Genomic DNA, 16,968 nt, shown 5'->3' on the forward strand with positions numbered 1-16,968 from the left:
ATTTTGATCACCTGAAATGTACATCTGTTAATGTTAATTTATATAATAACTTTTAATAAATGAAAATTACAAAATTAAAACAGAATTTACTTTGTAAGTGTACAAATTTTGTAGTCATTTCAAGTAAATTTAAAACCTAGGGTCACTTGTTGAGATGGGTGGCTACACAAATCAAATCAAATCAAAAATTACAGATACTTCTGAAAAAGTTTATAATTGGATCTGTGGATGAATATATGTTTTTAGACAAACAGCCATCTTTAATCTTCTCTGGGAAGCCCTAGAAAGTAGAGGATCACAACAATACCAAGGGGACTTATATAAAAGAAGACATTAACAGAATAAATATTATGGTTCCTGCTGCACTATTCAAGATGTCTGGGAAAAAAGCACGAAAAAACTAATAATAGAACAGCACATCTCTCTCTCTCTTTCTCTCATATAATATATAGATCTACTGCTATCTAACATTTTCACTCAAATATTACCTTTTAAAACTGAAGTTAAATTGTCCAAACCATCAACATAGTATGTTATTTTTATTTTATTACTTTATTATACATTACCAAATTGTTATTGTCTCATGGTGGCTTACAATGAAATGAAACAAACAAAACTACAACAATATCAGCACCTAAAATAAACAAACATAAATAAAACACTCTACTAATACATTAAATTATAAGCTAATAATTAAAATCTGGTTCCAGATAATGTTCAGTAGATCTTCAAAGGTCCTCCTTTCTGGAAGGTACTTATATTTGACCCATTTCCTCACCAAATGGTGCACTTGAAAAGAAAATACTGTTTTTTAAAAAATTTACCAGGCCAATAGTGAAATATTTTTCAATACTCTATGAAATTCTCCCATAACAGGGTTTTACAAAATGTTCTGAATTCTAATTGTGTTCCGACTGGTGATAGGAGCAGATGTTTTTTTATGTTTTATAAAACAGCAAGGGCAGGTCTGCCCCTATCATCACTGGTTGAAGTAGACCATGTACAGAGATTGCCAATTATTCTGAACATGTGTAAAAGACTTCTGCCTTCCTACTACATATCAGCTTGTCTTTAAAATCTAAACATAATTTAGGGATTGTAATGTAAGTTTGGTAAGTGCTGTGACTTTTTTTTAAGGCAGATTACTAATTACAAATCTTTACACATTATAGATAGAAATGGTATGTCATTGAGCTCTCAGGCTGCCAAATGCACTTAAAAAAACTCTACTAGGCAGCAAGTGTATGTCTTCCTTATTTTAAACTCTCAAACTAAAGAGACAACTTGATACATGTCATGGCCTCAGGCTAGAGGTTCCGTGACTCCTATTTGTAATATATATTCCTGTGGCATTATTGTCACTTATTGACCAACAGGAAGTTCTTTTAAAACTTTGCTGAGCTTTAGAGACAGATTGCCAAATGCAAACGTGTGTGTTATGCATATTGAATAAGAATAAATCTCAAACTGTTAAAAAAGTAGAGGGGAAAAGCAGGCTTAATGCTCACTTCCATTGTCTGCTGTAGAAATTTTAATTAATTTTTATTCAGTTATTTCGTCATCATTTTTTAATAAGTTAGCTGGTAACATGGTTGTAGCATACCATCCACTTTTGGGGCCTTAGGACTACAAACAAGGGCACAAGTAATTTAATTTCCCACTACCGCCTATGGTGGAACATTCAAAACATTTTAACATTCTGTTGGAAGACAGCCAACTGGAAAAATTTTTATAGAACAAGGTTTTTCAAGCTTGAAACAAAAGATTTTCCCTTCCATTTTATGAGCTATATTCTATAAGACTTAAATACATACCCTTTTGTATGTATTTTTATCGAATTTCTACATACCCTTTTGCAATTTTTGTTTATCAAATTCCTTTTCCTATAGCTGACAGAAACTTAGAAACTACTTCCAAGAATTCTGCCACAGAATTTCAGTAACAATTTACACCTTGCATTTCACTAACTAACAAGGGGAAGTGGGCTTAGAGATTTGTCTGGCATCATCTTAAAAGGGTAGTCCCCTAATAATCATGTAGCCAATATTCTGCAGGTTCTTAAATTGGTCTTTACGCAAGGACTCCCAAAGATCTAGCATAACCACTTCATATTAAACAACAAAGCTCTCAAGCCTGATTTGCAATACTGTTATATTCAAATTTCTGAATACTTCACATGTATCTGCAGCTTCCTATCAGCTAAGACAGTAATTGCAAAATGATATATAACTCAGTCTTTAGAAATGACATACACAGTTTAACCTAGTTCATTATAATTAAGAAGCATACATACACAGCATATATTTTAAGTAGTTGTTAAGTACTTTGTAAGTTTTAAGTTCTTTGTTGTAAATTCTTTGTTGTAAGTATTTTGTAAGTTGTAAGTTCAAATACTTGGGAAGTATCATCTCGAGCGATGGGTCTTTGGGCAAATAAATTGACTCCAGGATCAGCAAGGCCAGCCAGGCACTGGGGCTGCTGAGTACTAGAGTGTTCAATCAACACAATATCTGTATCTCCACAAAGCTGAAAGTCTACAGAGCTGTGGTTATCCCTTCTCTCCTATATGGATGTGACTCCTGGACTCTGTACCGAAGGCACATCAAACAACTGGAGAAATTTCACATGCACGCTTTCTGCTCCATCCTCGGCATTCATTGGCAAGACTGTGTCTCCAACTTGGAAGTCTTGGATCACGTAGAGTCCACCAGCATTGAGACCCTGATTATCAGAGCCCAGATGTGGTGGGTGGGACACATAATCAGAATGGATGACCACTGTATTCCTCACCAGTTGCTCTATAGTGTACTGGAGTCTGGGAAGAGACCTTGAGATTGATCACACAAGTGCTACAGAGACGCTGTGAAGGAAACCCTACACCACTGTGACATCCAGCCAAGGAACTAGAAGCTGTGGCTGCTGGTGAGCCCTATGCTATGAAGCCTCCACCAGGTTTGAAGACAGGCGCTGCCAAAAACTGATAGAAAACCATGAGCAGCGTCATAGAAAAACACCCACAGTTACTACAACAATGAACTTCCAGTGCCCCCATTGTGCTAGACTCTGTGCTTCCAGACTGGGACTGCAGAGCCACCTCCATGTTCACAGATGAACTGCACAACAGCATGTCTTCTTCAAACCCAAAGGACTACCAACCAGCTAAGACTTCATATTTTTCTTATACACCACAGTGAAAATCTGAAGAAGTGATGATAGATTATTTTCTTTAAATAAAGTCAAATATCCCATAGATCTATAGGAAAATAGAAAGTATAGAGGACTTATAACTGGCTATAGTTGAATCCCACATGCATATTGTCAGTTGCACAGAAATGTGTAACAAATTATAGTATATAAAGCAGATCTAAGACACCATATTCAGTTATTACCATATAGTTGTTTCCCTCCTGACCCATTAAGAAGCTCCTGTGCACAGAAGTCAGGAATTTTTGTTCTTAGCATGTTAAAAGTAAAGACAGGATGGGAAAAATTGTTAAAACTATGTTACTAAGGGATGCTTCTCTTGGATAGTACAGCAAAATCCACTGAGTTCAGTTATAGAAAACAACAAAGTAGTTCAAAATATATGAACTACTTAACTTTAAAAAAGTAAATGGAAAAAATGACTGAATGTAGATACGAAACTTTTTCCAGAATTAAATTAATCTGAGAATTAAAGAAAGGAATTTGAAGAAAAAAGGAAAGCATGACAGAACTTTAAAGAGGGACAAGATTTTTAATTAAACAGACTATATATCCTCTCTTTAGGAGTTTTTAATAGATATTAATAAATGTATTATATGTAATGCAAAGATGCTGACATGAAAGGATTTTTATACTTATTTCCAGTTATAGGAATGAATATTTATCTGTTAACAAAGGATCAACAACAAATTGTCAAATTGTCTTCAATAACTGTTGCTTATTCTGCATACTGATTAATGTACTGCTTGTATAAGATTGGCTTTAAAATATTTAAAAGCTATTCTTAAGCACAAAAAGTGTGGTTTTTGAAGGAGAAAGCTCCTGTAGTCCATTCAATTGAGTTAGTTTAGCCCCCTTAATAAAAGCTTTCCTGTTGAGACAAGCCTGAAAAATTATAGGTCTTGCTTACACAGGTCAAGTATAAGGCATGTTCTCACATACCAATACTGACATAGTAGGTTACATTCTTTTACATGTACACACCCATTTGTGCTAACTACCAACCAGCACTAATTTAATGGAAGCTAAGCAAAAATGGCAAGTCTCCCAGGTTATTTGGCAGAAACTCAAACTTAGATGCCTATGTAAGTTATTTATATGGTATGTGCAAATGACTCGTCCATCAGTTTGCAACGTTTAAGTCAGGCACTCCAAAGTTCATTAAGCTTCATTAATTAAGTCCATTTTGTATATTTTGTTCTCCTTGCAGCTGATTTAAATTATGTTTTTTTATATAATGAAACTAAGGAGCAATAAAGCTCAAGATACACAAGGCAGCAAAGTTTCACTTTTCTTTTTTAAAAAATCTGACTCTGCAAATAAAGCTGAATGTTTTCAGCTGCCCTACCCCAGGATTGGTTAACTACATGAGAAGGTAAGTAATAGTCACAAAGAATGATGTGTATTATATAAAACAGTAATACAATCAAAAGTAATTATAAAATACTCTAACAAGAAGCACCTAAATCAGGTGCCTTTTCTGCTGAAATTCTGAAGACTTGCAGATATTCTCACAAAACGGCTTCTGCCTCTTGATTCACAAAATGGTTGCCATGGGTGACAAAAGACAGTTTATCAGAATGCTATCTACTATCCCTACTATCCCTCTTTATCCCTTCCTGCCACAAGACAGTTCCTATTTCCTCTACTTAATGTTGTCCTTCTTTTCCCCTTTGGCAGAAAGTCATATTTCTATATAAAGCATTAAGCCAGAGCTGCCCATTATTTTTATTTTCTAAGAAAGCTTATGGTTTATAGCCCAGAGATGTTCTTAGAAATGAAGATGATGTTGGAGAGGACACTTTGCTTGCAGCATGACCATTTCCAAATAGAGGGTAGTGGAATGGATGCTGCACTTCAAGAGAATTCTATATGGATACACTGGATGTTCACAGAAACCGTGTTGGAGATCCCAAAGTGAAACAAGTAAACTGATTTCTAGCTTGCTTCTAGCTTGTTGTTTGTGTTGTTTCCCAACATAAACCAGTAATCAAAAACCAAAATCAAACTATGGTTTCTCATTTTAATTTAGCCAGAAGACAAGCCAAAGTTCCTACTTCACACCTAACAGTAGATGAATTATGGACATAACTGCCATGATTTATTTAGCTCCTATATTGAGACATGCAAAATAGCAATGATCTAATAGGCATCAATATATCACTCAGATACACTAATTCGGAATTTTGGATTATTCTTTTTAGGCAAAAATGCACAGGTGTTGTCAGAAAATGACAGCCAAGGGAGTCATGGCCAGTTACAGTACAGCCATGTACCAGAAATGAATGGATGAGATTGGTTTTTGTATCAGTCCTCTAGCCCACAGCATGTACCCTATCATCTGAAATTATCGTCTTTTTTTTTTTTCTGGTCAGGTTGACACATTTTTAAATAAAGGACTGCTGCAACCACCCATCATTTATCTGTCATTTATCTGTCTATAAAACCTACATAAGCTAATTAGCTAATAACTGCATGGACATCTGTAAAGAAATTAGAAATATTCAGAATATATGCTGCTTGATTAAAAAAAGGGAAAGGGAAAACAGTCTTTACAACCAGTCCTATAGAATTAGCTGTTACCTGGTGCTTTACTTTAAAAGTTTTATGACCTTTCATCTCTTTTTAGGAAATCACAAACACTTTAAAAAAAGTGAAGGCGAGAGAAGTTGAAGTGTTCTTGCCACTGAAAATACTATCTAAAATAATTAAACCATAAACTCATAAATGTGATACTATGCACTTTCCCTGCCTTGCAAGTCACAGAAAATGAAGTGGAACAGGGAGGGAAGCTGCCATTTTCATTAAATTTTACCTCTTACACTCTCCAATCCAATTTAAGCATCTATACAAATATGTACTTATCTCTTAGACAGCATGCAACATAAAACATGCACTCCACAAAGATTAGTGTTGTACTGTAATGTTCCAGAAGCCAGACTACATCAATCCATTTTGTACTATTTTATACCTATCAATCAGGAAAGGAAAGAATTCCATTAGATAGAATGCCAACCTACTGACTCTCAAAGATAGCATTCCACCACGTCATTCTGTGATTAGACTTGGTGAGAGTGGTGAATTTTAAAATGCAAAGTCTCCAATCAAATAGGGCTCAACTGACAACCAATTGGATTTGCTTTCAAACTGCTTGGAAGGATCACAGAGCACACGTTAGTTAGATCCAATGGTGTCCTTCCGCCTGTAGAACAGATGCCATGAAATTCCACTCCAAAGGCAGACAGAAAAACCCCTATTGCATAATTTAACCAGTTATGATTTTCAGGAGGAACCAATACCTGATACAGCTAGTTGTTACTCTGTCTGCAGCTGACAACCCATATTTTAGTTTAAATATACTGTGCTTGGCCATAGCTTCCTCTTGGGAATCCTGATAAATAAAAGGAACAACAAAACAAACCATAATGGCTAGTAGCCGGAAGAGCAGAGGAAATAAAAAGCATTTACTTTAAGATCAATATAACAGTCTAACAGCTATATAAATATTTATGTATTGTATTACAAGATTATAATTATACAACTACTTATTTGATTTCAACCCACAGGACTCCCTGGTGCTTTCATTAGAAAATAAATAGACTATTACTCTGTACTCACAATACCTTGTGCCACCCTGAGAAAGCATCAAAGCATCAGCCTCCAGTGTCGTTCGGAACTGTAAAGACTTACAGATTTATTCCTGCATAAGTCTTTATGATTCATAGCTCACTTCATCACAGCAAGTATTCCTGTAAGTTCTAAGCCTATTCTAATTGGTTTTCTTCAGAGTTAGTCTCAGAAACAAATTTAAGACAAGATGCCAAATGACTGTACTTTTGTTGTATAATATTATTTGTGGGAAGATAGCTAGTTCTATTATTGCCTGATCAGCTACGTATGTGTATTTTATTCTATTATACGTGATGTCTAATATGTCTGGTGAACTAGGTTCAGAGTAGATTATCCAGAAAGTTCACAACAGAGCGGAATCTAGACCCAAGTATTCCTAGCCCAAAATCTGCTTTTCAAACAGTATTGTTTTTCTCCAAGACAGGAGTTATTTATTACATTTATATTCTGTAGCCATAATCAAAAACAACTCTTAGCAGTTTACTTGACATATACAGATTCAACCAAATAAAAGTGCACTGCATTTTTATTTTCACCCAAAGTGTCCAAGGATATCAATATCAGCTTGAAATTACAGTTACAAATACTGATGCACATTTTAATATATGGCAAATTGAAATATATATCTTTTAATAAATAGTGTAGTTAAGTATGCTTTGTATTTATCACTCATTTCTAATTCTTTTGTGAACTGTAATTAATTAAGCTGATATACCTGAACAGAGACAGCCCAACAACAGTTAGATTATATACACAGCTGCAATAAAATCAGATTACAATACTGCCATATGCTATATGCACATGTACCATTAAAGACCTAGAAACTTCTTATTAATGCACACACACAATTACTGGGTTCTTTTATTATGTCTGCATCATATTCAAGGAATTCATGGCTCTTCTCACACTCCATTTTGTTGTCCTACTATCTACTAGATGGCTTAGGCAGAGAAAACAATCCCTTCAATGCCATCAGTGAGGTTTTGGCAATCAAAGCCTTCCCAGGTGAATATCTGAATCTCTACATTATTCATAACATAATTTACTGGCAGCTAGATTACCTCTCACCAGTGATGGCACTATGGAAAGCCTTGCTTAAGGGAATTTACCTCAGACATTTATTTTTTGTCCCTTTGTATGCTATTTGCCCAGCCTTTTACATGTACAATGGTTCTTATTTTTTCATTTAAAGAACTCAGTCTGCAAAAATGAACATTCTGGTTTATCTGAAACAAGTAGCATGTTTATGGACACTGCCCAATTACTGTCACATATTTATTCATGTAAAAAAAGGATGGTTAAATTAAGTAGTAGAAGAGCCAGCATCTTTTGTCTAACAAGACAGAGTTGGCGTTGGTTTCCAGATGTAAGCTTGTTAATAGTTTAATAAATCAAAGTTCAGATTCAGACACAATACGAAGTCTATCTGATCTGGAAAGTTTCTGGTTGCTTTAATTGCAACTATGCAAAGAGCTACCCGATGAGACTAAGCCAGAATTCTCAACAATTCTAGCTTTGTATTTTGTATGAAAATATTACTGTATCTAGTGTGTTATTTTCAACTGATATTTCTTGCTTGCTTTTTCAACTCTTTGACTTCATTTTTTAAAAAAAGTGTTGTATTTTAAAAGCATATTTATTTCTATTTATTATTGGCAACCCGTTAAAGATTAATATTGCGTCAATGGTTTGATTTAAAGAAGTTCAACATGAGTGTTTATGTATAATCTGAACCAACTTTTCCCCTTTGAATATCGAATGAATACATACATATAATGTGACTATTATATCAGAGGGAAGCAATATGTTCTTCATAGATGCTAATAAAATCCTAGATAATCTCTTGGTGCCCATCAGCCCCTCTGCTTCACTTGACTTTTTAAAAAGATTCTTTTAATTAAAAAAAGAAGAATAAAGAAGAGGATGGCTCACTGCAAAGCAAAGTAACAGCCTCAAGCATCATATTTACCACAATGCTTTCAGAGCCCACAAAACTCCCACTGGGATGGCAGAGAGCATTCTGACAGGCTAGTTCACCTTCTGGTAATTTGGTACCTGACCAAATTTGGTGCCACAGTGGCAACCACTTTGAAAATCTACCCACACATGCTCTTAAAATCTCAAATGTATCCATGAACAAATAAAGTGGCCTATCCTTGAATGGTATCATAGTATCAATGATATCAGAATACCAGAATTTCCTTTTCATAAATATGTAGCTCAAAAGACCGCAATATTTATTGATCCTTCAGAATTCAATGACAAACATTTTTGTGGTTCTTTGGACAGTGTTAGAAAATGCAATCCTGTATGTCTGAACCTATTACACTGGGTTTACAGGAACACTCTAGAAGCAAATGGAGTTGTAGCCAAACTTGTCATATTTTACCTCCAAATTCTATAGCTCACAGACTTCCTAGATTAGACAACTATGACTGTGAAACAAGAAAGTCTCATTTATTTTCAAAAATAACTTACTAAAATTCGAAAAGTAAAGAAAATGTCAACTGGGTAATTATTTACTGCGCATTCCGGAGCAGGAACAATGTTTGTAGGAACGAAAGGAACAGACCTCTGGCATTTTAAAAATGAAATGTTTATATAATATTCTTCTGTAGTCTAGAGTTTAATTTTTTGAGAAGTATATATATAAATGTATGAGAGGGTGAAACAGAGACAAATGTAGTCAGAAGCAATGGACAAGTAAAGTAAAATAGTTATTATTAGCTATGTTCACAAATAAAGAAAAGTAAGCTAATTAAAGCATATGTAGTATAATAAAACCCAATAATATTGGCGTTAAATCATTAATTCAGTTCATAGTGGCACCCTGAGGCCCAATATTAAATTCTGAATTTAAAATTTGAAAATAGTAAGTAAGAATAAAGCAAGGCAAAACTATGTGTGATACTGACCATCCAGTTCAATGACACCACCACCTGATCCCACTGTGATGTTGGAGAAAAGGAGTGCTAGCCCCCAGTCAAGACTGCATCCTTGATTGGGGCTCCGTTATCTATTTTCTGGTTAAAAAGTGCTTCCTCCCTACTGCCTTTCATCCCTGCTTCCAAAGTGCTGATTCTTATCAATAGAGCTTAAGGATGAGAATATTATAGCAATGAACTAGGACACAATTCCCAGCAGAAAGCCAGCACTGGAGATTGTGCAGATGAACCCAGACTAAAGGTTATAAAGCAACCCTCTATTAAATGCCAGAGCCATACACAATGAACACACACCAATATGACTATAGTTAATGCATGAAAGCAGAAAGCAACTGATGCACAGGAAATTGTAAAGCACACTGGCAAGTCACATATCCCCCACAACCCCAAAAAAGAGGATCTATTTTCCCTAGAAGGAAATTCTTTACCAAACTCTCAAATGAATACTCAGTTACGACTTTTTAGGTTAAGCAAAATCCATATTTTAATTAATCCTCAAAGAACCTCAAGATGAGATCACAGCTGAAATACTATGTTCACAATTTCATTCTGACATATATTACTACTGATTAAACATATAAGCTGATGTCATTTGGTCAGGAAAACATTTCAGTATTAATAACACCTAACAGTTTGTTAAACTACTTATCTCATCTCTTAGGGAACCTGTTTTAAACAATTCTACCTAGGAAAAAATGGTTTCCATAGCCAAACAACAAAACAAATGAGATTAGTGATAAAACTCAGTTTGTATTCTCATGCTCCTATTAAGAATAATTCTTAATTAGGTTTAAGCGACTGTTTATCAGTGGACCACCACTGTTATTTTGACAAAACAATGAGACAATCATTCATCAGGGACCAAGAGTGAAATGGCTTTTAATAAATAATGGTAGTATTTGCCCAAACAGTTGAACAGCAAAGAGCTACACTACATTTTGTTTCAAACAATACTTGAAGTAAGAAATGATGCGTATCCTTCAAACACTCTCTGAGTTGAGGATGCTGCCCTTCAACTAATTTGGGTCAGCTGTCTCTATTAACACCTAAGCAACCACATAATATGTTTAAATTGTAAGTTAAGGTAGTTGGCTTGCCAAAATAAACTCTGCAAAGTATTACATTTACACTCTCGGGGGTGGGGTGGGGTGGGGTGGGGGGTGAAATCCCACACTTCAGAAAATAGCATAGTTAATATGAGGTTAAGTGAAATATGAAGGCCCTCTATTTGTACTATAAAAGCTGTGTGGCCGAAGTAGTGCACTTGATGCATGAATTTGAAAGATAACAATGCCATACTGATTTCACTTAATATCACAATCTATTCCTGCTCTTAAGTACATAAAAGTAAAAGCACCAAACAGAAAATATCTAGAAGTAGTCCATATTTCTCAAAGAAAGTGTTTTTTCATAAACCATGATGCTTTACTAAAGGTATTTATTCAAGATGAAATCTGCCCCATCCCCAGTTTTGCAAGCCAGTCATCCATTATTAGCACTTCAGAATTACTGTATTAGAACTTCAATGAATCAAGTAAAAGTAATCCAAAACTTTAATGAAAATTATCTCTCATAATACAACTTCCCACTGATGAGAGACTTTAAAACAACTAGTAGCCATAAAATATCTATGATATGCATTATTATGTGGACTTTTCATATTAGTGACAATCACCACCAGACTTGTGTGTTGCCATCATGATTAAAATTATCTAAAATCACCTTGACTCATGCAACCCTGTCTGAACATTTCTAGCTGTCTCTTAATTAGTTTGTTTTAATGAAAAGATCTCCCAATTCTATAAAGTCCCCAATAAAAGATATTCCCTGGCAATTTAGGAGGATTCACCAAAAATATCTTTCTGTCTATTGTACAGCCCTAGTGTACAAATGACTTTAAGAGGATGGTCTTATTCAGCCTTAAAATTATGAAAGGATAAATTAATATTGGACCAAAGCTCCTAAGACAAATGTTAACATTAACACTTTTAAAAACATTAATTGCCATCTCATATAAAACTAGAACAGGACAAACATTCTACCCCAACTGTAATATGAACTTTGAATCTGTTACAAAGAAATGTTACCACTCTGTTGCACCATGGAAAAAGGAACAAATGCAACCATAAGTTATAAACCTAACAGTATTTCAAAACAAATATTCTTTCTACCCAATGGTTACTTGAATTCAGAATCTTTCATACTCTCAGGTAGCATTTGAACAGGTGATCAAACATCTTTATGAAGTGGGGAATAAAGCCATTGATTCGCCAGTATTTAAACAACCTGTTTGATTCTTATTATAGCTCAACATCCCAATGAAGCCACTTGAAGAGTCTCTAATCAAGTGGGTATGATAACACATTCTCATAATTCTTTTCTATATCATTTTCAAAAGAAAAGTCATCCATTTCAGTGCATTCTGAATTTAGCCAAGCTTTACATGTCTGCACGGATGTGGAAATTTTCTCAAAGTTCTTAAAAAGGAAAAATTAAGTCTCTTAATTTTTTAGGATACTGGGAGTACGGAAAATGCTAAAGCTGAAATATGTATATAAATATTAATTCTTGAACAAAAAGAAGATCTAATATATTGCTATGCATTTGTTAATTACTTACTCATACTGCAGTTATATTGATATTATACTGAAGTGGGCTGATCTAATCTTAAGAGTTTTGAAAAATCTAATTAACCTTTAAAATGTTTGCAGTTCCCCTCAGCTTTATTTTTAAGTGCTTCCAAATGGAAACAAAAAGAGGATCCACATTTCTTTCTTTGCCTTAACTGACAGAAAAGCTTTTGATAATCTTTAGATCTTAAAGCCAGGAAAAAAAATGACAGGGTAGAGGGCCTGCAGGAGGAAAATATAACTTGCCAAAGGCAAGCTGCCAACCGGGCAAAGATCCCCAAGGTTTCCAACCTGACTACCCCAGCCAGACTGCTGTGGATCTGCTCATGGCTGCTGTTATATTGGTTCTGGGGTTTTTTCCAATTTTAAATTTAAATTATTGACTGTAAGCCACCTGCAGAACAAGAGTAACTCATTAAGAAAACTCTTTGGTACATGTTTTCCCCATACAAAACGATGTCCTTTTAAGGGTGTCGTGTGTGTAGTATTTTTAAAATACCGATATTTTTCCCCTAAAAAAAACAAAACCCAAGGAAGAGAGCAGGGGAAGAGAGGCACGCATCCAGGCCTGAACCCTGGCAGCCTCTACTCACCCTCAGAACTGCTGCTGCTGCTCCTCCCCACCATCGATCCAGCTAAGACGTCATCAGCTGAGTGAGAGAACCCCACTCTACAGGCACGTTGTTGGGGAGGGGCGAAAACCTGAACGAAAGAGAGAGAGAGAGAGAGAGACAGAATGAAAGCTTACATTTTAAAGGGCTGATCACTGGCCAATGTGAACATTGGATGGCAAAGAATGGCTTATGCCAAATTCTCTATCATATGCTAACTAAAGACACATTAAATTACAGGTAGTCCTTGACTTATGACCATTTGTTTAGTGACCATTTGAAGTTACAATGGTGCTGAAAAAAGTGACTTACGACCATCACAGCGTCCCTGCAGTCATGTGATCAAAATTCAGGTACTTGACAACCAGCATGTATTTACAATGGCCGCAGTGTCACATGATTACCATTTGCGACCTTCCCAGCCAGTTTCCGACAGGCAACGTCAATGGGGGAAGCTGGATTTGCCTAATGACCACATGATTCACTTAACGACTGTAGTGATTTGCTTAATGACTGCAGCAAAAAAGGTAATAAAATCGGGTGTGACTCACTGAATGACCACCTCACTTAGCGATGGAAGTTCCAGTCCCAATTGTGAGCGTAAGTCAAGGACTACCTGTAGTTTTATCAAGAAACTTATATTCCAGCTTTTTGTATCAACTGGCCTTCCATTAAAACAATGATTGCAAGTAACTTTATCAATTAGTTAAGAGAGCACTGAACTCAGAGCAAAGGACATTAACTTCATCTCAGTGAATTATAAAAGTAACAAGCATTAACATTGTATGAATTCTAAACAATCTTTTAAAAGATCCTACCTATTAGGAAGAATAAAGGAATGCTATGGAAAATATGTGTCTGAAAGATCAGCAACATTTACCCTTTACTGATGGAATATTATCTGCTCCCATACATCTAAAAACACAATCTACACATAATAGCAATGACACAACCTAAAACATTGTTGTAGTTTGATTTCATTGCCCTTAAGGACTTTTACCACCAGGAATCACCGGCATTAAGAAATACACATGGCAGGTGTTCACTATTTCAGTTAACAGAGCTGATCCACCTGTGTGATGAGACTGTACATGACCTAGTCAACTACATCATACAAATACCCAATTCCCTCAACCACAAGGAGTGACTGGATCAGAATATTTAACTGCAGAGTTTTATGCACATATAAAAACAAGGAATTCCTTTAGCAATTATGCTGACTCTATTTCTTAAATTAAAGTATTCATATGAGAGTCATTGCAGATATAATTTCCAGAAAAATATTGCAAACACTCACATACAGATGATAATTTAACATAATCTGCCCCAGGTAGAAAGCTACAGTGAAAACGTATCAGTCAAATAACATTTCACTTAGCACAATATTAAGTATATTGTTAGTTTTTTCTTTTATGGCTCTATGCTATATTTTATTCACCCTAAAATAATATTTTCAATGTTTATCCTTTTTGCAAAGGTTATTGTCTCTGTGCCCATTAGAAATTGCAAAGTCTCTAATACATTCATTCCCAGATGGGATATGGCTACTGTTTTGAAAGCATCCACATTTAAGCCATTTTACCAATGTGCACATTAATATTTTGGTTCCTTGAAGGAAATATTGGGGGGAGATGGGCGGTAATGGAAATTTGAATAATAAATAAATGAACTCCATGTTTTCTGCACTATGCTTAGTGCATCTCAAAGTCGTGCACATGATACATCAATTACTGAAGGCCTTAACATTGTATGTCAGTGGTTGCCAATGAAGCAATAGCTGCTTCCTTTGGTATCCACCAGGGTCCTCACCCTTTTTCACTTCTTACATTTAAAAAGTTGGAAGCTGGCAAACTGAAAGGTAGCCCCCTTAAATCATCCTTGTTTCCAAAAAACACCTCTAGGTTCCAAATGTATCTTAGAAGATGAAAATCATAGGTGTCAGCAGCCCAGGGCTTTGTTTCTAAGTATGCCATCTATCCAGAAAAAGGATAAACAAAAACATGGCTAAAAGAGGGTTCTGCAATGGAAAAGATCACTTGGTAACTAGTTTTCCCCCACCCTCTGTCCCACAACACTCCAAACATGTTACTTGCCCAAAGGAAGACTGAGGACCTATGCTGTAAGAAGTAACGATAACAACCTCCAAACAGTAGACCAGAAATGTTATTTATTTATATTTCTAATTGGTTTTAAAATATAAGTAGCTGTTACAATGAGTTTAGCAATGAAAAGTTGCTGAAAATGAATTACTCGCCAAAAGGTGTTCAACCCTAAAGAAAACAACAATGAATATAGCACACTTTCAAGTAATCCAACGCTCTGCAATGGAAGTTTTCGTGGCCATATAGTATCTTTGGCAATCTTAAGGCCCTCCAAGATTAGGGTACTATTCTGCTGTTCTTGCTGTGATAGAGTAACAGAGCTGTTTCAATGGAAATTTAAACTAAACATTGCCATGAATGTAAAATATCTCATACAATTTGGAGGGACCTTTCTGATTTAACACGGTGCATGGAATGAACTGCAAACCTTTTACTATTTGATGTCCTCCCAAATGTGTTGGATTACAACTCCCTGAATTCCAAGCAGGCATGGCCATTGGCCATAATGATCCACAACTCAGGGAGCTGTAATCCAATATGGTTGAAGGGCAGCACCATGTAGAAGGCTTTCTTACTGGGTAGATGTTTGGATTACTATGATCGCAAGTAAAGCTATGGAACACATCTAACCCTCTGTATATACCTGGAGCACAAAGCGATGCTTAGGAAGAATGTGGTAGTGTAGATGTTCTGAGCAAATCAATATGATTACTAAGCATGTTACTAATATGGATTCAGGATCACTTACAAATTATAGAACTCATAAAGGACATACTTATACAGAATGTATGCAGTGCAAATGGTGCTGAATAAGCAGCATATTCAAGTCTGTTTTTATGAGAGACAGGTTTTGGAGGATTTCTGAAGTGATGGTGTGATAAACTTATCCGTATGTTCTTTGCTATGAGGCAATCACTGACCAGGAAATATTAATTAGCCCTATGCACATTATCTACATTATATTACATTATATAGCTCCTTTAAATTTATGACAGTCTAGTACAAAACATCTTTGAGGGATCAAAAGCTTCATGGATGTTTGAATGAGGTAGAATTAGAAATACTCATTAACACAAGAAGACATGTAACTTATTCCCATATATTTAACACAGGTAGACACTTCCTTCCTTTCCAGATGGTAAAAAACAAGAATTTGCAAGCAGAATTGACTGGGACAGAACAAAAGTGCAAACTGCCCTCCCACACACTTTTCATAGAGGAGGAAGGCATGGGCGTATTTTCAGGGAACAGAAGGGAACGAAAGAGCCCTTTGCCTTTGCCTGAAAGCCAAGCAGTTTTTCCTCCCAGCACAGAGAACACGCCCAAAGGTTGCAAAGACAGCTCATGCCATACCTCCATCAAGAAGCAATGGCTGGCACATCCAGCAACTGCAGTTGCTGGGCAAAATAGAAGCTGTGCTGCGTAACTGGCAGACTGCAAGCATGGCAGGAAGGGCTAAAGTAAACAGCTTAAAAGAAAACAACAACTGGGAGCAGTCGAGTCATGGATATAGGCTGCTCTGCTCCTTCTGCATCACGAGGAGCTTCTGTGGCCTGGCAGACCCATAGCAAATTAATCCAAACCAGGATTGCTGTGGCCAAACCCGAAGACTGGAGACAGCACCACGCAATAGCTTAGAAGCTTCCCAGGAAGGAAGCCATCATGCAGAAGGCAGGAGAACTAAGCAGCAACAGCAGCAGCTCTGGAAGGGGAATGAGTCATGCAGGCAGGAGATGAGAGCTGTAGCCACTGGCATCCATTAGAAGTCATCTGGATGCCATTGCCCAAATGACACATATCATGGAATTATGAGGATTATGTCCCTTGCATCGGTTTGTGTCATGAT

General features: G+C 36.0%; 1 protein-coding gene across 3 annotated transcripts in view; it reads right to left on the reverse strand.

Annotated features, from left to right (window-relative positions):
* CRIM1 (cysteine rich transmembrane BMP regulator 1) overlaps positions 1-16,968 on the reverse strand; it is a 159,528-nt gene that overhangs the window by 84,770 nt on the left and 57,790 nt on the right. The window contains exon 2 of one of the 3 annotated variants that reach the window (XM_063305829.1): positions 13,003-13,111. The exons of the other annotated variants lie outside the window; for them this stretch is intronic. Within the exon in view, the coding sequence (XP_063161899.1) occupies positions 13,003-13,036 (34 nt within the window). The 5' untranslated portion in view covers positions 13,037-13,111. The remainder of the gene's footprint in view (positions 1-13,002; positions 13,112-16,968) is intronic. 3 annotated transcript variants of the gene reach the window in all.

The sequence above is a fragment of the Candoia aspera genome, chromosome 1, assembly GCF_035149785.1.
Source record: "Candoia aspera isolate rCanAsp1 chromosome 1, rCanAsp1.hap2, whole genome shotgun sequence".
In the NCBI taxonomy this organism is placed as follows: domain Eukaryota; kingdom Metazoa; phylum Chordata; class Lepidosauria; order Squamata; family Boidae; genus Candoia; species Candoia aspera.